Here is a 22,251-nt window from a genome sequence, read left to right as displayed (position 1 = left end):
CTTTTGCATGTGGGAGGAAAGATCTCTTTAGTGAGCGTGTCTAGCAGGCTAAATGGCGGGAATCATGTCTCATCTGCCTGGTTGGAAGAGGATTTGAGGGACTGAAAATAAGAGGGGAAAGGAAAGTAAGTGGAGTGAACATTTATAACAATGAATGTTTGTGAGGTCATAAATTATGGCTGATCACGAAAAGAGAGAAGAATACAGAAAAATGCTGTAGCATTCTGTTGTGGCATTGCTTGAGCATGGTGGAGTATGCTTAACCACTTTTCTTTTTTTCTGACAGCAGTAGCTCTCCAGCACATCTTTGGGAACAGTGACTGCACTAATAGCACATACGTTACCAGCAGCTTTGTAAAACAGAAGTGTATTGGGACTGTATGGAAACTACTTAGATAAATCAATCATGCATGGTGATAGGATTTTAATGATTTCATTCTTTGCCTCTTCACATGGACACAGAAATGTGTTTGGTAGATGATTTTATTATTCGTTCCTTGGATGACATCCTAGAGTCATACAGACTTATTTTGGAAAATATTCAACCTTCTGGTGCCACTCAAACAACTGTACAAAACTTTAGCAGGCTTGGAATGTCAATTTTGGATATATAACTATTACTTAGGTGCCAAAGTCTAAACCAGATCTTCAGTAAAACTTTCCACAAAATAGATATAAGCCTGTATGTGATCATTTCATTGTCTATGCTTATCATGATCTTTGAGAGTAAAAGGCAGCACAAGCATGTCACTGTCGTGGAGTCTGTAGAATGTTGCATCCAAATGAGATCATCTTTCTTGTCATATTGTAGATACCGAGTGGCAATCTGGGTATGTTTGGCAATAGCGGAGCAGCACAAGCCAGGACCATGCAACAGCCGCAGCAACCGCCAGTGCAACCTCTTAACTCATCCCAGCCTAGTCTTCGTGCTCAAGTGCCTCAGTTTCTATCCCCTCAGGTTAGACTGAATTGCACAGCACAGAAAACTGTCAACTCTTTGTTTCATAGCGACTGTATACTGAGTAAGAACATTTTCAATATGAAAAAAATCTAAATAATGAAGTAACCATGACAAGATGATTTGGACCAGCATTGATAACAGAAAGGCCATTAAAAAACTCTTTATTTTCTTTGTTTCTGCATCCATCAGAAAAACAGATTTGGTTGTGGTTATTGTTGTGTATATAGTTACCCTCTTGTAAAGGTTTATATTTGATATAGCGCTCCTAAAACTGGTGACAACTCATCTAATTGCAAATTTATTTTGTTGATGATTTGTGGCTCTTACTGGCTATTTACATAGCGGGCAGTTTTAACAGCGAACATACCATGCTTAAATCTGATATGCTGTATTCTCTGTTTCCCAGGTTCAAGCACAGCTTTTGCAGTTTGCAGCAAAAAACATTGGTCTCAACCCTGCACTATTAACCTCGCCAATTAATCCTCAGCATATGACGATGTTGAACCAGCTCTATCAGCTGCAGCTGGTGAGTTAAAAGGCACAGCAAACAAGATGTAAATCAGACTTGAAGACATTTCTTCAGATTTGCACATCACATTTAAAATAAGAGAAGTGCCAGCTTAGTTTTAAAAATTAAAAGGACAATGCTACTGGGTTTTTTTTTTTTTAAAGATAGTTAGTTATTCCTTTGATAGTTACATATTCTTCAAGAAATAAAATCATGTTTTGTTTTTCCTAATGCTCCTTTAATTGTTACAGTGACTAATTTTCTGTATTGTCATTTAATACTAAGGACACTTGTCTTTTTCACGCTAGTAGCTGTAATTAGCAAGTCAGTTGTCTCCATTTTTGATGTGTGTAGTGTAGAGCATGCCCCCAAAGCACTAGTAATATGTGGCTTGGTGATGTCTTATTTACAAATATTGTTTGGGGGGCTATAGATTTTTCTGTAGCCATGGAGTTTTATTTGTTAGTTGTGAGGAGTAAAACTGCTGATTTATTTTTTAAAATTACTTATATTAACACTTTACTTTTATTGAAAGTGAAATCCTCCCTGGTTAGAGTCTTTGCTACTACTGTTAGTCTCTGATTGCCTTTCTCAATTTTAAGAGGAAAATTAGATTCACTTTCTTTAATAACTGAGCAGTATAGTGCTTGAAAAAACAGCTCTGAAAATCAAAACTTCATGACTGAATTCTTATACTTACACTGATTATTATCTTATTCCTCAACTAGTCCCACTGAAATCAATGAAACAACTTTTGGAATAAAGTACTACTTGATGTAAGGCTGTGAGAACCTGGTCTTGTATGCAGTTACCGCCCATGTCTTAAATACGACACTCCTGTTAATATACCCAAGAATGACATTAGACCTTTTTTTGCAACTGCATCATGTTGACTCATTTTGAAGTTGTGATCCACTATAACCCCCCCCCCCCAGACCCTTTTCTGCAGAATTACTGCCAGGCCAGTTATTCCCCATTTTGTAGTTGTGCCTTAGGAAGGAAAAATCAAAGTGTAGTACTTTGTACTTGTCTTTATTGAATTCCACCTTGTTGATTTCACATTTAGTCTCTAATTTGTCATGGTCATTTTGAATTCTAATCCTATTCTTCAAAATGCTTGCAATCCCCCCCATCTTGGTAACATCCTCAAATTTAATAAGCAGACTCTTCATTAATGAGAATGTTGAATAGTACTAGACCGAGGACAGAGCCCTGCAGGATCCCACTAGATACATCTTCCGAATTTGACAACAAACCATTGATAACTGCTCTTTGAGTATGGTCTTTCAGCCAGTTTTGTACCCATCTTATAGTAATTCCATTTAGACCACATTTCCCTTATGAGACTGTCATGTGGGACTGTGTCAAAAGCCTTACTAAAATCAAAGTATCGTGCTTACAGCTCCCACCCCCATCCACTAGGCTAGTAACTCTATCAAAGAAGGAAATTACGTTGATTTAGCATGATTTGTTCTTGACAAATCCGTGTTGGGTATTACTTATCTCCCTGTTACCTTCTAGCTGCTTACAAATTGATTATTTAATAATTTGTTCCAGTATCTTTCCAGGTATCGAAGTTAGGTCTATAGTTCCCCAGTCGTCTTTGTTCCCCTTTTTAAAGATAGGTCCTACTTTTGCCATTCTCCAGTCATAGAATCATAGATGATCAGGGTTGGAAGAGACCTCAGGAGGTTATCTAGTCCAACCCCCTGCTCAAAGCAGGACCAACACCAACTAAATCATCCCAGCCAGGGCTTTGTCAAGCCGGACTTTAAAAACCTCTAAGGATGGAGATTCCACCACCTCTCTAGGTAACCCATTCCAGTGCTTCACCACCCTCCTAGTGAAATAGTGTTTCCTAATATCCAACCTAGACCTCCCCCACTGCAACTTGAGACCATTGTTCCTTGTTCTGTCATCTGCCACCACTGAGAACAGCCAAGCTCCATCCTCTTTGGAACCCCCGTTCAGGTAGTTGAAGGCTGCTCTCAAATCCTCCCTCACTCTTCTCTTCTGCAGACTAAATAAGCCCAGTTCCCTCAGCCTCTCCTCTGTGCCCCAGCCCCCTGATCATTTCTGTTGCCCTCCGCTGAACTCTCTCCAATTTGTCCACATCCTTTCTGTAGTGGGGGGCCCAAAACTGGAGGCAATACTCCAGATGTGGCCTCACCAATGCCAAATAGAGGGGAATAATCACTTCCCTCGATCTGCTGGCAATGCTCCTACTGATGCAGCCCAATATGCTGTTAGCCTTCTTGACAACAAGGGCACACTGCTGACTCATATCCAGCTTCTCATCCACTGTAATCCCCAGGTCCTTTTCTGCAGAACTGCTGCTTAGTCATGTGGGACCTCACCCGTCCTCCATTAGTTCTCATAGATGATCTACCACATCCATCTCACAGTTCCGAGATTGTTTCACTGGGTCCTTAAGTACCCTTGGATCAATTTCATCAGGCCCTGCCTACTTGAGTGCATCTAACTTATCTACATAGTTTTTATTCCTATTCTTTCTATATTTTGGCTTGTGTTCTTTCCCCTTGCTAATATTAATTGTATTAAGAATCTTGTAATAATTTACCTTTTTAATTAAGACTTTAACAAAATAGGCATTAAATACCTCACCCTTCTTGTCGTCAGCCATTACTAGCTCTCCTTCCCCGCTAAGTACAGGACCAACACCTTATATTTTGTAACTTACAAACACACCTCAAACAAGTATGTTAGTTTTTTTAATGTATAACTTTTGACCTTCCTTGTTTCCTACTTGCAGGCGTACCAACGTTTACAAATCCAGCAACAGATGTTACAGGCTCAGCGTAATGTTTCCGGACCTATGAGACAACAGGAGCAGCAAGTAAGTTTAACCTGCCAACTTGATTTCAACATTAGATTCTGGTTTCAGCTGCCTATAAAGATTCTAATTCATTACTCCAAATCAGTTAGAGTAGCATTAAGTAAACCAAACTATATTGCATGGATTTATATTGAAAGAGAAGAATGCCAATGGTACTGAATGCAGTTCTACTTTCCTCACTTTTGAAAGACTGCTGTTGAACTCTTAATTCAGTTAATTCTTTGTTTCAAAGGGCTGGATATTGTGTTGATTCAGTTTAGAAAGTGGGGCAGCATGGCTTGTGTACCTTTGTACTATCTAGCTTTTGTTGATTTTTTTTTTTAATGTCTTTTGTTGCCAGGTTGCACGTACAATCAATAACATGCAGCAGCAGATCCAGCAGCACCAGCGCCAGCTGGCCCAGGCCCTGCTTATGAAGCAGCAGCCTCCCCCTCCACATCTATCTTTGCACCCCTCTGCAGGCAAATCAGCCATGGATAGCTTTTCACCCCATCCCCAGGCTCCCGGCCTACCTGACCTGCAGACCAAAGAGCAACAGTCTTCACCGAACACCTTTGCTCCTTACCCTCTTGGTAAGTGTTCTTTCATTTAAGCTACCACTTACAAAAGAGAGGGGATGGTGTTTATATGTTTAATTATTTCAGCTTCTGAGCACCTATCCTTTGCTCTAGGTCAGTGGTTTTCAACCTTTTTTCATTTGTGGAAGCCTAAAAAATTTTGAATGGAGGTGTTGGACCGCTTTGGAAATCTTAAACACTGTCTGCAGACCCCCCCCACCCCACACATACACACCCGGAGTCCATGGACCACAGGTTGAAAACCACTGCTCTAGGTGCATTACAGTACTAAAAATATAAAATACAAGAGAAAATCTACAAAGAGCATGTTAATGAAATGCATGTTGAGTTGCTATACTAAATTACAATTATTTATCCCCATCACTGTAGTAGCCCTACACCTAGTCATCATCATAGCCTACCTCAACTCACTCCCCCAAAAGCCTGAGAGAAATTATGAACTTAGCAGCATACTTAGAAAGCTAATTCTTGATTCTGGTGCACTGAAGTGGGGGGAAAAGTTCCAAAGTCAAGGATCTCTTACGGAAAATGCCCTAACAGCACTGCTACCACCCTCCTCTTTAAACTGGATTACAGTGCATTAGATGTCAATGTGTTTATTTTTGTCAGCAGAATGTAGTGTGATTGTGAACTAGTTCCAGTCTAACTGGACTATATGTTTTTTACTAAAACTTGCACCAAGAGGATATTAAGGATGGTTTTGTGTGCAAGGCAATTGACTGGGATTCAGGAGATCTGTATTTGATTTCTGTCTATGCCAGACTTCCTGTGTGACATAGGGCAAATAGGGTAATTTATCTGTGCCTTTGTCTAATTTTTGTAAAGTGGGGTTGATAATACATACTTATCTTACAGGTTAGCTGAAAGGGTATATTAATGTATGCTAGATACTAGAATGATGAGCACCACAAGGTCAAAAAGGTGCTCATAAATATATGAAGGGCCTAAACCTGAAAGGTGCTCAGCACCCTCTGATCTGTTAACTTTCAGAATCATTTCCTGAAAATCCAGAGATCCCCATCTTGGAAAGATAAAAAAGTTCTTCCCTAGAATACTGTCTATGTATTGATTATAAAAATGTATCATTTAGTCTTTATTATAATTTTTAAATGCATTAAACGTGACTCTAAGTAGAAGAGCACCAACTTAACGAATAATGAATCAGTATTATGCAATTGGTGGCTGAGGTGTTAATCATTTTAAAAAACATTGGTAGCCCAAAAAATGAATTCCCAACAAGGGTTTGTTGGAAAGTTGTCAGGAATGATCTGTCTCAGTGATGGAACATTGCAAATTCCTTGCTTGTTTTAATTTTGAATTCTAATGCAAAATGCCTTTTCTGAGACAACTAGGAAGAATTAAAGTGGAAATGCCGATGGCATTAAAATACATCCCTACAGTGGGTTCTTTTTCTCATTGTCAAATGGTTTAATTTTATCTGAAGTTAGTGGGAGTTTTAGCAGAAACTATATGGTGATATTTTTTAGAAGAGTAGAATTTATTGAGCAGCAGGCTGAGACCAGCTTGTGGTAAATTGACATACAGTATATAGAGAACTATTTCTGTCTGAAATCTAAAGTTCAGTAACTCATTTGTGTGGATCATTAAGCACCAAGAATTAATGTTGGGGATTGGGGGAGTATAAATGTTAGGAATATGTAACAACCTATCTGCTTCCCCTTAGCTGGACTGAATCCGAACATGAATGTAAACAGCATGGACATTACTGGTGGTTTGTCAGTGAAGGATACTTCTCAGTCTCAGTCTCGCCTTCCTCAGTGGACACACCCCAACTCAATGGATAATCTATCTAGTGCTGCTTCTTCACTTGACCAGAATTCTAGCAAGCACGGTATGTCACATCTATGTTTATCAGTTAGTACTCTTAGGACATGATGGTCAGATTGGCAAAGCAACCCAATTTCCAGGCATTCTCTGTTATAAGAGCTGGTACAAAATACCTTTTCAGATTATAAACTATTAAGTAATACTGTTAAAGAGCTTCTTCCGGTATAGGCTGTGTCATTATGGTTGCAATACATGGAACCTTCCATCAAAGCTTTGTTTAAAAATGTTTTTGGTTTGGTGAATGTAGTTCAGAAAAATGAGTGAATAATAGCACCAACTAGAACCAGCCTTAATGTGGTAGGCATTATGCAAACATCCCTCCCAGAAATGCCAATGTACCTCAGTACAGAGCTGCATCACTTTGTCCTAACTGTAATGCATTTTAACTTCCTTCCCCAACTCCACCTCCAAAATCTTGAGTCCTAAATTCCCAGCTCTGCTCAGAGTTGTGCTCTATTAAGATTACTGTGTTCTGCTTCTTTGTCATTAGCAGCACAAATCATTTCACTTCAATGATAGCTGTTAACCTGCAAATATTTCTGCTTCCCACATTAACTTGTTGTTTTGTAATTCCTATTCAGAATCACTGTATCCATTTGTGCTTGTTTTTGACAGAGATCTTCTCTGAATTGTTGTTAGCTAACTTACAGTTTGATGTGCTACTGATGTTTTCATCAGATTCAGTTCTTGAGCTGTGTTAAATCTTGCGTGATTGTTTGTTTTCTTACTGTATGTATATTTTAATTATATTACTTAATTTTAAAATTCAGAAAGTTTAAAGGACAAGAAAAATTACCAAATATAATAGAGATGAAAGGAGCAGCCAAAGAATGAGTCCTGCCCCCTAAACAAATTATTTTTTTCCCTTCTATCATTTCAGGTGCTATTCCTGGAGGTCTAAGTATTGGTCCTCCAGGAAAGTCCTCCATTGATGACTCTTATGGACGGTACGATCTGATCCAAAACAGCGATTCACCAGCCAGTCCACCTGTAGCTGTTCCTCACAGCTGGTCACGTGCCAAAACTGATAGTGATAAAATCTCCAATGGTTCCAGTATTAACTGGCCACCAGGTAACAAAACACAAAAACATTACCTTAAAAATACTGATGTCACTGAATCTTAGTGCGGTTTTATTTACTGAATCAGTGTCTTTCCTTGTGTGGGAGCTTAGAGCGAAAGATAATAATTTCATAGACTCTTGCTTCTGCTCTTTTAAAATAGAATTTCATCCTGGAGTGCCGTGGAAAGGACTGCAGAATATTGACCCTGAGAATGACCCAGATGTCACTCCTGGAAGCGTTCCGACTGGGCCTACCATTAATACCACCATACAAGATGTTAATCGCTATCTTCTCAAGAGTGGAGGTAGAGCAAAAGTCACAAACACTTTGCACCTCTGTATTCACTTCGTTTCCCTTCCTTCCAAACATTTTAACTAACTGTCTTATTCCTAAAAAACAACAAGGAGTCTGGTGGCACCTTAAAGACTAACAGATTTATTTGGGCATAAGCTTTCGTGGGTAAAAAACCCACTTCTTCAGATGCATGGAGTGAAAATTACAGATACAAGCATAAATATACTGGCACATGAAGAGAAGGGAGTTACCTTACAAAAGGTACCTTCATGTGCCAGTATATTTATGCTTGTATCTGTAATTTTCACTCCATGCACCTGAAGAAGTGCTTTTTTACCCACAAAAACTTATGCCCAAATAAATCTGTTAGTCTTTAAGGTGCCATCGGACTCCTTGTTGTTTTTGTAGATACAGACGGCTACCGCTCTGATATTTGTCTTATTCCTGTGTTGTGTATATAGTATATTTTTGTTCAGTAGAGAATTGTCTGTACTACCTTTGTGCAGATGAAAGATGGATTTGATAGTGTTCATGCTTTGCTGCTACTGCTGAATTTCCACCATAAGTCTGGAAATTTTTGGCCCACTAAGTTAGAATTTGGAGGTTCCTGGTTTCTTATTGGAAATTTACCACTTTTCATACTGGTGATAACTCTCAGGCTTAAATATAAATCTGCATGTTTTCCAGGAGATTTCTTACTACATTTAAAAACTAAAGCTGTTTGGTTTTGCTCTCCACACAGTCCAGCCTTTTCTCCTACTTGATACAGCAGTGAAGTCATAATGCCAAAATCAGGACATCACAATTCTTTCCATGGCAATAAATTGACATCACGAAAACATGATTTGTGACTTCACTACAGGATCAAGCAGAAAGAGAAGATGTATTTGTAAATACCTAAAATTAGCCAAGAGAGAGTTGGAAAAAACTTCTTGCATATAAATAGTCTCTTCACCTTCCTCCATCCCCCTCCCCATAAGTTTTACACCAGAATGAAGAGGGATCCTCCCTAAAATATTGAGTCATTGGACTTTAGTACATCTCAACAGGGGTCCATAGCTTTGGAAAATAGACCAAACTAAAGGTAGCTTAGTTGTTTTGTGGTCATGCTGTGTCCTAATATGTAAATTGTCTGAAGAAAGCAGTCTAGTAGAACACTATAATGTGCAGAGCAGAATTATAAGCAAGCTGTCAGTAGGACCTGTCAGGACTTTAAAATGTAGATTGAGCTATCATAGTCACTTGTGGGTGTTTGCCTAGATTGTGAATCATAATTATCATTGAAGCAAGTTTCCTATTCTGAGCAGTGGAACTTGAAGCTATGTCAGGTAAGAGGCTGTGGAACTTAAAGGGAGTGAGAGATGACCGGGGGGATAGGGGGTGGGTAATTGCATTAAGTAATGTTGAATTATGTCATTATCAGATGGAAAGCTGTCAGAAAGTAGTCTTTGTTCAAGCTAAAACTTCAGTTATTTGTGTGCATGAGTAATACTGAATTAACTCTTTAATGACTTTAGGTGTTTTTAAGGGAGGGGAATTTAAAATTTTTTTTAATTATTTTTACACTGCTAATCAGGTAGGCTTAAAGAAGTTATTTAGCTATAGTTGAGATTCTGATGCATCCAGTATTTTATTTGTGTTGTGCCAACATTAGACATTGGTGTGACACTGAAGATGAGGTTGTCTACTTTGTACATTTATATATAATAATTCATGATTCTGCATCATGCCAGTCTCATATCTGTGTAGTTAGAAAATGTATTCTAACCCTTTACATAAATAGTGTATGAATAAATAATTGTACTATTTCTTCGAGTGCTGGTCCCTATGTGTATTCAACACATGGGTACACATACATGTCATGCACCCAAGTCCAGACATTCTTCAGAGCAGTGTCCACTGACTCACACATGCACAGTGATTTCCCTTGTGCGCCTGACTGAGAGTATAAGGAGCAATGCAGATCAATGCCTTTCCAGTTCCTTCTTACTGTCTCATGGCCTGAGTTGGAATCATGTCCTCCTTCAGTGTATAATCTGTAAAGTAATCTTGTTGTAAATAGTTTTTATATCTAGTTTATTAGTTTTAGTTAGCATATGTTTATAGTAGGTGTAGGATAAGTTCCCCACCACCCCAGCCCCCATTCGGGGGACAATCCTTTCCGGTCCTGGGACTATGCCCAGAGTCCTGAGACTCAAGAGTTGCGTCTCCTGCCCTCATTCCTTCTCCATTAGTGACAAGCATCAGTGGTGCCGGTACCAGCTGGGTGAAGCACATATATCAGCAAAGTGCAATATCTGCTCATCTTTTCCATCCAGAACTAGAGAGGCATGAAAGTTCTGTCTTAGGAAGTTTCTGATGGAGGAGGATGAGGCCCCATGCTCTCGCTCTCTCTCTCCCCCTTCCCCCCACTCCTCCTGGTACATCGGCCTCAACTGACTAGCAGCACCCTTCCAGGCACGAGCTTTGGAGCAAAGCCTTTACCACTGAAGACCAAAGACGACTCCTACAGGGCTCCCCATGAGAGTAAGGGACACTTTCATGGGCGCAAGGATAGATCCCGTCAGAGGACTGTTCATAAGAAACCCATTTCCTCCCTGAGCTGATCTAGGTTGGGCAAGACATCACAAATGGAACCCACGGAACTGGCTCTGACAAAGACTCCCAGGTTGGAGGGCAAGGCACGAAAAAAGAGGGTCCCAGCGGTGACAGTGGGACCAAAGCAGAAAGACAGATACACACCAATCCCTTCTACAAGTGGTGTCTGGGCCCCTCATTGGTACCACCTCGTTTACCCAAAGACTGACCCAGTGGCAACAGATGAGCCACGTCCTTCAGGTGTCCCAGCTGGAACTCCCCGAACTCCGGGCCATACGGAGACCTTCATAATCCCAGAGGATATATTACTCCCTTACCTGCAGTCTCCACTCCTCTTGGACCCTGCATCCCTGAGGAACGTCTTTACCCTGGAGGAGGAATCATTCTCGATGTCTCAGGAGTAGTTACATCCCCCAGACAAGAGTGTCTGCTATCAATGGTTCCACCAATGCTGATGGAATCGTCATCAGAATTAGAAGAGCCAGAGGAGATGGAGGCATCAGTATCTCCGAGAAGGCACAGGAGTCCCGACAGGCACTCGATAGGTTATACCTATCACCCAGAGGATAACATCACTCCTTTCTTGTCTTCTGCACCAGATGACCACCAGCAATACCAGGAGCTAATGCAAAGGGTCGCTAAAAATCCACATATCCCTTTGGAAGAGGTCCAGGACCCTCAATGCTGACTCTTGGACATTTTACAACCACAAGGACCCGCCAGAGTAGCCCTACCGATCAACGAAGCCCTATGAGGGATGGTGTCCCTAACCTCTGTTTGTCAGAAGCTGAGAATGGGCAATGGGATGGATCACTTAATGGTTACCTGTTCTGTTCATTCCCTCTGAAGCACCTGGCATTGGCCACTGTCGGAAGACAGGATACTAGACTAGATGGACCTTTGGTCTGACCCAGTATGGCCGTTCTTATGTTCTTATATTAGATCCAGCCAAAGCAGTTTGGTACACACGTGCATCTTGTGCCCCTATGCCAAAAACGGCCAAAAGATGCTACGGTGTTCCTGCCAAGGGAGCTGACTTTCTATTTTTCCATCCTGCCCCTAAATTACTGGTGGCATGGGCGGCCAGAGAAAGACTTAGGTGCACTACCAGACATCCACATTGGTAGAGAAGGGCGCAAAGAGACTGGACCTCCTAGGTAGGAAGGTCTTCTCCTCTGCAGGTCTGCAATTTCATTTAGCTAATTACAAAGCCTTATTAACAAAACACAATTTCAACACCTACATCAGACTTATGGGCTCCCAGTGGAAGACCGAGCCCAATTCCAAGCTTTCCTGTTCAAAGGAAAACTAGTGACAAAGTTGCAGTATCAAGCTATCAAGCTGCAGTAGATGCCGGAGATACTGCATCCAGAAATTTGGCCACACAGGGCTGGTCATGCAAAGGGACTCCAATTGTCGGGCTTTCCTAGAGAGGTCAAAAACACTATCCTTAGACTTCCCTTTCGACAGGTCCCACCTGTTTAAATAAAAGTCCATTCTGCGATCCCTGGGGATTTACACTTCAGCCCCCAGGAGAAGAAACCAGAGACAGCCCTTCAGGCCACAACCACCCCCTGCAGATGCTCCATATTATCAGTGTCCACCTGAGCCTCTGGCAGCTCCTACTTCCACAGCCTCTGCTTATTCCCAACCTCAGGCCAAAGGCCATTTTTTACATGCAGGTTGAGACTTGCTCACCACTGTTCATGCCACTTACGCCTTCCCCTGTCAAGTTTGGAGGTCATCTTATCCTCTTCACCCACACCTGGAACAAGATCACCGTGGACATTTGGGTCCTGGAGATTATACATCAGGGATACTCTATAGAGTTTCTTTCCTTCTCCCCTCACAATCCACCTCCCCAATCCCCCTGCAGGGACCACTCTCATCAGAATCCCTTTTAAACCAGGGAGCAGTAGAATGTGTCCCACCTCAATACCATGGAAGAGGGTTCTTACTCCCCATATTTCCTATTCCCCCAAAAAGACAGAGGATGGAGACCCATCATGGACCTTTGACGACTCAATGTCTTTATTCTGAAACTGAAATTCAAGATGATTACGCTGGCATTGATAATCCGCTCCCTTCAGGAGGGAACATGGTTCACGGCTCTCGACATGAAGGATATATATTTCCACATTGATATTCATGCATCTCACAGGAAATTCCTATGCTTCATAATCACCCAAGATCACTACCAGTTTTGTGTCCTCCCTTTTGGGCTTGCTGCAGCACCCAAGGTATTCACAAAAGCGTTTGCTGTAGTAGCAGCCCAGATGCGACGCCAGGGCTCTACACCGTGTTTCCATACCTAGACGACTGACTCCTGGTGGGCCAATTTCATCAAGAAATCATGTCAGCCATGGAATTTATTCAGCACCTTTTTGCTACCTTAGGGGTTTGCATAAATAAAGAAAAGTCCATTTTATGACCTACGGGGACAATAAACTTTATAGGATCCCAGCTGGACTGAGTTTCTGCAAAAGCATTTCTCCCGCAGACAGGTTCCACACAATGAGCAACTTGATCTCTGACATTACATGCAGACCATGAACTACTGTGCAACACTGCCTTTCTCTGTTAGGCCACATGGTCACATGCACCTACGTGACACCATTCACTAGACTCCGTTTGCGGGGACTACAAGCATGGCTTCATTCAACTTACCGACCAAGCAGAGATCACATCGACTCCAGATGCCAGTGCTTTTACTTACATGATGTAGCATTATTTCTAAAATGCGTAGAACAGTGCCCTAAAGAAATTAAAGGAAAAAGATGGGAGAGGGTAAGTGATGTCCAGCAGCAACACAGTGGTGTAGTTCTGAATTATCCAAAGGGGTTTCTTCTTAGATCTCCTCAGTTTCTCGTTTCATCGCCAGTGTTTCAACAAAAACAGCAAGAGGTAGCTCCAGAATGCCCCTTCATTTACCTATGCACAAGTATTGGATGATGATAACTTGTGGTGTATGTGTTTAAGTTCAACATTATATCTAAATGGCTTGTCCCTCCTGGCCAATGAAAGGGTTCTGTTGTGGATGATCTCCATACAGATGGACCTTTTACCATAGTTAGTTCATTGCAATTGGTCCTACACAAAGGTCTGATGTTACTGGGAGGTAATGTTTGTTCCAATCTTCGTTTTACAGAAGTTTTACAAAGAAACATAATCAAGTAAGTTCTAGTAATTTAGCTACACTTTAATACTTACAATAAGTTGTGCTAAATGAATTCTTCAATATAATGAGCCACTTAGGGAGGGGTTTTACCAAAGAATCCCTATCCATAGCTGTCTCTAGCACAGTTTCCAACAGAAATTGCAACTAACAAACACTCTCCTTAGCACTACTGTAAATCTGGAATAATTGCATGGATTTCAACCATTATTCTGAATTTGGAATTATATAAATGAGAACAGAATGTGGGCCATCTTGTTTCATTTTTAGTTTTGATCTTACTGCTACAAGATTTTGAACAATATAGTTTGACCTCCTTCATATAAACCTGAGGTTCATCGAAATTCTACTAAATTTAGAATGTCAATGAATCATTTATGCATTGGAAAAGTAAGAATACAAAAACCGATGCTATGAAAAGTGCTTCAGTTGTGGGTTACTATGAAACAGTCTTTGAGTTAGGGTGTAATAAAATATTATTCGTGTGCATCATTCAAATGGTTGGAGTATTACAAGGTTTAAAGTAGTTAGCCTGCAAGGTAGTGGTGGTGGTTGGTTATTTTTGAAATCTACTTGTATCTGCAGTGTAGCCCCTGGAATCACCATTAAAGTTGCCCTCCCCAATCTGAAATGGCACGCCTCTCTGGGCTACCAGCTTCCTTGCACCCTCCTTCACTCTGAGCACTGCCTGCTAGTCACCCATGTGTGGAATACACATAGGGACCAGCACTCGAAGAAGTAGTGGAGATTACTTACTGCAACTGGAGGTTCTTAGAGATGGGTAGTCTCTGTCTGTATTCCACCACCTGCCCTCCTTCACCTATGTTTTGGATCCTGTTGGATTGCGGTAAGAGGGAACTGGAGAGTCATCGACCCGTACTGCCCATTATAACCTTGGTCAGGAGCACAAGGGAAATTACTGTGCATGTTCAGGTCGATGGATACTGCTTTGAAGAATTTCTGGACTCGGGCACATGGCGTACATGCATACCTACATGTGGAATTACAGATAGGGCCACACATCTCGAAGAATCTCCAGTTACAGTAAGTAATCTTCTCTTCTCTTTTAAATGGATTGTCAATATGCATTACCATTCTAGGGCCATACATGCTCCTTTGAGACAAAATCCTATGGAAAGCAGTGACTCTGGGGCTCACTAACATGCTATCTTCCTTCATCAGCTTTTTCCTTTATTTTGTGTAAAGAATTAGCATTGTAATGTTAGCTTAGATGTTTGGATAGCTTTTGTCATTGCATAGTACTGAGGTGTCTGGTCCCATGCCCAGTTCTGAGCACATTTGTCAGCACCTGTTCCTTCAACCCTGGTCAGATCCCTTGGAGTTTGAGATTATATTATGGCATGCCCTAGTGTAAGAGATGGACTTAAAAGCTGTGCATCTTGTGGTACAAAGAAGACACTGACAGACCAGCATTTCCGATGCCTAAAGTACCTCAGTGAAGGTCACTCACAGGGTCAGAGCATGGCTTGTAGTCCTTTTATCCTTCATACCCATAAGCAGGCGGATGCCAAGCTTTATTCCCTGTTCTTGGGAAAGCGTTGCTGGATGGTCTGCTCTGAGTTAAAAAGCCTAGCCATTTGGAATCATTTGGATATTTTTGGCACCAAATAGATTTCTGAATCATGGCTCCTAGAAATCCTCAGGTTCAATTAAACTCAAGGAAGGGCAGTGTGTTGTGCTTGGCCTTAACTTCTTACTCCTTGATATAAAAAGGAAGATAAAAATGAAAAGTCATGACTTAAATATAAGAATTTGTCGCAGAAGTCACGGATTCCGTAACTTTTCAGAAACCTCTGTGACGTTTTCCGTTCAGCTTCAGCCCTGTTTGTGGGGTGGCAGAAGCAGCATGATCCTCAGCCACTGCTGGCAGCGGGTACTGGAACACCCCCCCAACATCCCCTCCTCCCCCCCCAGCAGTGGGGCTTAGGCTCTCATCCCCGCCATGGGTCTCGGGCTTCAGTCATCCCTGCATCACACCCTTCCCCCACTATTATTTTTAATAAAAGTCACAGGTCATGGGCTTCCATGCATTTTTGTTTGTTGTCCGCAACCTAAAAATACTAAAAATAACAGTGACAAAATCTTAACCTTGGTCATGACTATTCCTCTGGGTATTTCGGAATCCCCCAGGAAGGGTCTGTTTTGAAAGTAGGTTAGCACCAGCAGAGGCCTTGGCATTGAGGCTTCTTGGCACTGACAGATTCCTCTGTGTTGGTGTGTCTGTTGGTGCCCAGCAAGGTTGGACGGGTGAAGTCTAAGCAATTTGTTCAACTTTTGTTGTCTTCTTGCCAACCTTCTCAATGCCAGTTTAACACTCAATCTCTGTTGCTGTAGTGTAGGTGAGGAATTAGCTGACACTCACAATTGTCCTGTCCATTTTTTCCCCACCTTCTTTGAAATGTCAGTCTCCCGTTACCATTAGGCAGTTTGAGGTATCCTAGAAATTGAGGCCTCTGGCCCAGGGATTTTTGGTGTCCATTCTGCTGCCATCAGAAAGGGAGTTTGAGACCCATCCAACTGTTACAAGCTCAAAGTCCAATCTTTATTTGAAAATTGCCAGTGATGGAGAATCCAGCACAACCCTTGGTAAGTTGTTACAGTGTTGAATTAGTCAAATGATAGATCCCTCATACATAGCATTCTGTAAAGATAAGTTGGTTCCACAACCTATCCTAAGTTTCACCCAGGTGTTAAGTTGCAATTTGGATGGAACTAAGCATATCAGTGAGTCAGTCCCCTAGACTGTTTGTATCATCTAGGAAAACAAGCTGAAATTCCCTTCAATCTCCCCCTTTTCCTGTCCCTAATGACACCTGTGGTAGTTTGGGGGAGTGTGGCTGTTTATTCCCCCCACGCCCTGGACTTTTGCCGGCTCCCTATCTTGGGAGGGTAAGCTGACATGGCTATCTGAACCCTTCTTCTATCTCGATGTTTAATCTTCCCTCTCTCCATCCCACCACCCCAACTTCCCTTACTGGTTCTGCTACCCCTGCTTTCCGGGAAGCTACTTCACCCATAATAGATGGGCTGCCTCCCTACAATGATGTCTGAGAGGGAGCTTCCTAAGGCTCACTCAGAATAGCAGCAGGGATCCCAGGTGTTCTGGAAAACTTCCCCAATTAGTTTATCAGCTCTTTTGAGCTATAACTGATCCTAACACTCACTTTTTCTTATTTTTTTTTTTTTAAAAGGTGGGGGTATTATGTTTATACCAGTACTTCAATCGTCTGAAATTGGGGAGCTATACTGACAAACAGAAAGAAGAAAGATAATTGACCAGTAACTGTAGTGTAACCATAGATCCTCACTTCCCACCACCATTCTTCTTCTATGTCTTCATTTTAGATTCTGAATACATAGAAGGAACTGAGGGACAGTTATGGCTGAGGATCCCTTCCATGCCTTCAGGTCTTGAAGGTTCAATTCTGCATGGAAGCATTGTGCAACCCCAGCTGCTTTCGAGAGGGTTCCGACTCAATGGCAAGAGAGCATGTGCGTCCTGCTAGTGTTAATATGTACTGACACTATACTGTGAGAGCCTCAGTTACTGATTAGCAATCTATCTTTAGGCTGTATCCTTAGTTTCCATTCTACTTTGTATAAGGAACTGTTTGATGGCAGGAGCTTAGATGTGCAGCAGCCACTGGTGCCACATATTTATTCAGTTTCAGTCAAAATGACGTTAAAGTCAAGTTGCAGTGTCTATCTTCTGGGTGCTGTATAAATCATTAGTCTCTTGTATCATCAATAAAGATACAAAACAGAATGTTTCCTAATTGTGCATCACAGTGAGGCTTTTGTATAGCATATCACCTTGTAAAGAGAAACAATTTTGTGTTTTCTGAATTAATATATTATGTACACACAGTATGTGTATGTATGTTTTGAATAATGAAAGTAACTCAGAATATGCTGCTAATTGTGGTTGATTGCTAGAGTGGATACTTTCAGTTCACAGCCTCCCATTCTTTGTTCTGACTATTCTGAAGGTATTTTATTCCGTGTTCCAGTCCCTACTTTTGGTACACGGTATATTTGTTAGTGAGTAGGAAGGTTTTGGATGTATGTTTAACATTCCTATAAGGCAACCTTGTGTGAGTTTGTTGGACACACGTTGTAGAATGATTTGCCAACTCAGGATGGTTTCAAGTTATTTCTTACGATTGCTCCTTTGATATATAGCTAGTTTTAGAACATTGTTATGATATACACATTTATTTTACCTGCTGCAAAACCTAAATTTGCAAAATACCTGATGGTATTTGTGGGCATTACGGCATGGGGAGAAGTGCTTACTTCAGCAATTTTTAGGTATCAAGGATATTTGGTTGGTTTTACATATACATTCATATCCATCCACAGTTGCTGGTGCTTGGATAGGCTGATAAGCATGTTATAAAATGCAAATAGACTGCTTCCCTCCTTCAGATCTAACTTTAACTCTGATGTCCCAAGAGTCAGATAATCTTAAGGGAAATCCAAAATTTGTCTTCTGCATGGGCACCAACACACTTGCCACTGTGGTGCCACTTTCTTTTCTTTTATACCGAAGAATTCTGCTTCACTTTATCATGCTTTCTATAACATTTCATTCATGGTTAGAGGAAGCTGGTTGCCTGGTTTGTATTTGCACATGATGTAGTTAGAATTGCTTATTCTGCAGCAAATACCATTTTGCCCATCTTTCTTAGTTGCTTCTTTGCTGGTTCTGCAGGGTCATCCCCAACATCATCTCAGAATGCCACGCTGCCTTCATCGAGTGCCTGGCCGCTTAGTGCCTCCGGCTACAGTAGCTCTTTCAGCAGCATTGCATCCGCACCTAGCATTGCAGGTACGAGAAATGGCCTTTCTACTTTCAGCATCCCTCTCCATCCCCAAAGAGCAAAGGCCCTGAAAAAGTGCTTTCCTCTGGTTATTATAATAGTACTACTACAGACTTCATATCTTTTGAGCACTGTGCTGCTCCCACTGGCAGCTCTGCAGTGGTGAGCATTTTAACCAGGTGTCTGGAGTTGTGAATATCTGATAAGTGCGCTAATGAAATATATATTCAGCCCACTTCATACCATGATGCTACCACTTTATTTTGGCATTCATACTTTTTCAACAAAGTTTATTTTTGCTCCAACTGTGAGGCAGAATGTTCTCTGCAAGAACTCAATGATAACACTATTGCTGGATCTTACCAGGAAAGGTTGATCTGAAAGCTATTGCCAGTAAATACAGTTTCAAAACTGAACAGTTTTCAGCCCTATTAATACACAGGAAACAGTTTAGCACTAGCTCAAGGAGGTGTTTTGATTATTTTTAATAAGAAAGCTAAATAGGAATAAGTTTGTTTGTGTTTTGCCTGTCCCTTTAGTTAAGTAGCTGCTATAAAGTTCTAACCCCAGTATTGTTAGGATTTCTTTTAGTCCAGCAAACTCATGACATGGAAGCTGTAGAAAAACTTTTAAAATCTCCAAACTCAAGTACTGCCACAATAATCAAGGCTTCATATTTCCCACTGCAGTTAAAAACACAAACCAAATGCAAAGCGATGCAATCCTGTCTGCCGAATCCTGTCTATCTCAAAAATAACTAAATCTTCAGAGTACTGAAAGCTGGAAATGTGGAGCCAGTATAATATAAAAATACCCACTCTACTGATTGCTTTATTCATGTTCATATTTAATAAATTAAAAACTTCATTTTAATTTAAATGAAGCTTGAACATCCAGGGACCTTAGTGCAACATTTAGGTCCACGTTGCCACAAAGCAAAGGGGCCTGGAAGTGTTCTGTTACAAGGAGGGTAAAGTAATGGCTTGCTTATCCCTTAATTTTATCTGCCATGCATATTTCCTTTTTATGTGTTTGTTTTTTTGCTGTTACATCCTATCTGCATGTGAACCTCATAAGAATCAGTGACATCTCAACATCTAACTTTTATTAATGCACATTCATTATACATTAAATTGTAGGCCCAGCTGCTGCTACTAGTTCTAAAAATCAAACTTTCAAATTTCTTTTCTCAAGCAGTTACTTGAACAATATTAACAACTTCCTTTTTGTCACTGCAGTTTGCACAAAAATATGGGCCTGACAGGCCTCTGACTTTACACCAGTTTGACTCCGTTGACATCAGTGGAGTTGCTCTTGATATACATAGGTTAGGTGTTAATGAGAGGAGGAGAATCTGGCTCTATATCTTTGGTATGTGTGTAGCTACATGAAAGACAGGCAGGTGTGTGGAAGATTAACGGTGAAATGTTTCAGAGATGATCATTTGACAGTGTGCATTTTGTTTGGTAGTGTCTATAATTTGAGTTGGTCCTGTTTGTGTTAATGACACCAAAATGCTAACCTGTCCTTTTTTTGTTTTAATGTTTGTCTTTGAAATGTATAATTTTAGGTCATTATAGTATGTTTGATAAAACTCTGGTTTGACAGGAATTGGAATAAAATAATTATGATACCAATATAAATGAAGGTAGTATTCAGAGCATAACAAAAAATGGCCAACAAAAAGTTGTAAGAACTGGTAGATTGTGATATATAGGGCTTTTCTTGTGAAGATTGATCGTGTTTCAAAGAGGAACTTGTAAAAGAATCCATACGCCTGATGCGTTTATCTTTGAATATTCAGCAGCATAGGAAATTTTGCCCTTTCTACTACTTCTGGAATCAGCTTAATTCTGAATCATGAGAACTCGTGTGTGTGCTAATTTCTGTATTTTAAATAACAGTGGTTGTTGCTTCTTGGGTGCAGAAAGTATAAACTTCATTATTTTAATAATTTTGGCTAAATAACTTAGAACATATACAGTAATGATTTTATTTTTGATTTTGGCTAATCAAACATATTCTCTAGTCTTGTTTTAAGGTTCTTTGTCCTTTATCAGAAAGAGAAGTACTGGGAGCTGCAATAGCAAGTGGACAATAGTAACAAATGTCAGATACTAGTAGATTATAATAATGAACAACCTTGAGGATCACCTCTTCACTTACTGGAGTTGCAGATTGTTCAGATTTTTTTTTAACTTGCTTACCAAAAATACATGAATTACGTTTCTCTGTTGCAGGTAAATTGTCAGACATCAAGTCTACATGGTCCTCTGGCCCAATCTCTCACACACAAGCCTCTCTATCCCATGAACTATGGAAGGTACCCAGAAACACTACTGCTCCTACGAGACCACCTCCAGGTTTAACAAACACCAAGCCATCATCTACCTGGGGTGCCAGCCCACTGGGTTGGACCAGCTCTTATTCCTCTGGTATTCCTCTGACTCCTACATTTTATAATATTGCAATGCTCTGTTTGTTTTTATTCTCCATGTTACAGTAGTATGGCACCCTTTTGCTCTAGTACTATGCTGCAGGTACTTGAGGTTCAATAAATGCAGTTGAAATGCAGGTTTCATTTTCTATCACTTAGGGTGGCTCATACTCAAAATAAAGTCATGGGTCAGTAGAGCATGTTTCCAATCAGTGGGGAATAATTCCACTACAACAGGGGTCTTTGTTTATAATACTTTTGCTCATTTTTTCTAAATATCTTGAGACCTTTTTCTTGCTTTGTGGCAGGTGTTTTTCTGTACATTGTTGCAAGACTTCAGTATTAGCTAATTAATCAGTAGAATTTATTACATAGAATACACATCCACTGCTTAATTTTTGCCAGGACTGAGCCCCGGCACCTCTAGGCTTGGCAGTTTATAGCCCTGGCACCTCTGGGGTTGCCACATCAGTTTTGAAAGTAAAAAAATTGCTTGAACCCCCGCACCTCTTTCATTACAAATTAAGCACTGTACATCTCTATAGCAGGGATGCAAAACATCCAGGACCTGATTATCCTGTCAGTTGTACGATGAATACAACTGAAGGGATGATGGGGCCCCCAGACAGTAAGGTATAATTTCTTTTCCGTCAATCTGTTTCTTTGGCTGTCATAATTTTGTTTATACACAAATTAAAGGGGGAATATGTATATAATAGCTATATACCCTGTGTATTTGTTTATCATAAAGCATCTGCATCAGAAAAAAATGTCACTATTAATACCTGACTATTCTATCAATCATCTTCCCAAAAAGCTGGGAATTAAATGTTCTCCCCAATTGTCAAAGGCTGTCGCGTCCACCCGATGGCCACAGAGTGCTGATGCAAGGATTCCATCTGCAGCCTCAGTATTTTTACCAAAGTGACTTTAGAACTATTGCAGTTTTTCAAATGCCACTAGAAAATGTCATCTCTGTTGCTTTTAAATTGTCACTTGCTGGCTAATTCCAGTGTAACCTGAAGAAAGTTTTGGTGACATATTAGCTTTCACCAATATAGTATCACAGTGGCTACCTACGAAAGAGA

At 40.7% G+C, this 22,251-nt stretch overlaps 1 protein-coding gene across 1 annotated transcript in view; it reads left to right on the top strand.

Moving 5' to 3' along the window:
- Positions 1-22,251, top strand: part of TNRC6C (trinucleotide repeat containing adaptor 6C) — a 191,648-nt gene that overhangs the window by 163,773 nt on the left and 5,624 nt on the right. Inside the window, exons 11-20 of the mRNA XM_026654389.2 lie at positions 812-958; positions 1,368-1,487; positions 4,243-4,326; positions 4,667-4,898; positions 6,589-6,756; positions 7,633-7,824; positions 7,976-8,119; positions 17,249-17,395; positions 18,618-18,734; positions 20,967-21,161. Of these exons, the coding sequence (XP_026510174.2) occupies positions 812-958; positions 1,368-1,487; positions 4,243-4,326; positions 4,667-4,898; positions 6,589-6,756; positions 7,633-7,824; positions 7,976-8,119; positions 17,249-17,395; positions 18,618-18,734; positions 20,967-21,161 (1,546 nt within the window). The remainder of the gene's footprint in view (positions 1-811; positions 959-1,367; positions 1,488-4,242; positions 4,327-4,666; positions 4,899-6,588; positions 6,757-7,632; positions 7,825-7,975; positions 8,120-17,248; positions 17,396-18,617; positions 18,735-20,966; positions 21,162-22,251) is intronic.

Source organism: Terrapene carolina, unplaced genomic scaffold (genome assembly GCF_002925995.2).
Source record: "Terrapene carolina triunguis isolate 2854851 unplaced genomic scaffold, T_m_triunguis-2.0 Scaffold192, whole genome shotgun sequence".
NCBI classification, from domain to species: Eukaryota; Metazoa; Chordata; order Testudines; family Emydidae; genus Terrapene; species Terrapene triunguis.
The sequence above is the reverse complement of the archived record's forward strand: the minus strand, read 5'-3'. Positions and strand labels throughout refer to the sequence as shown.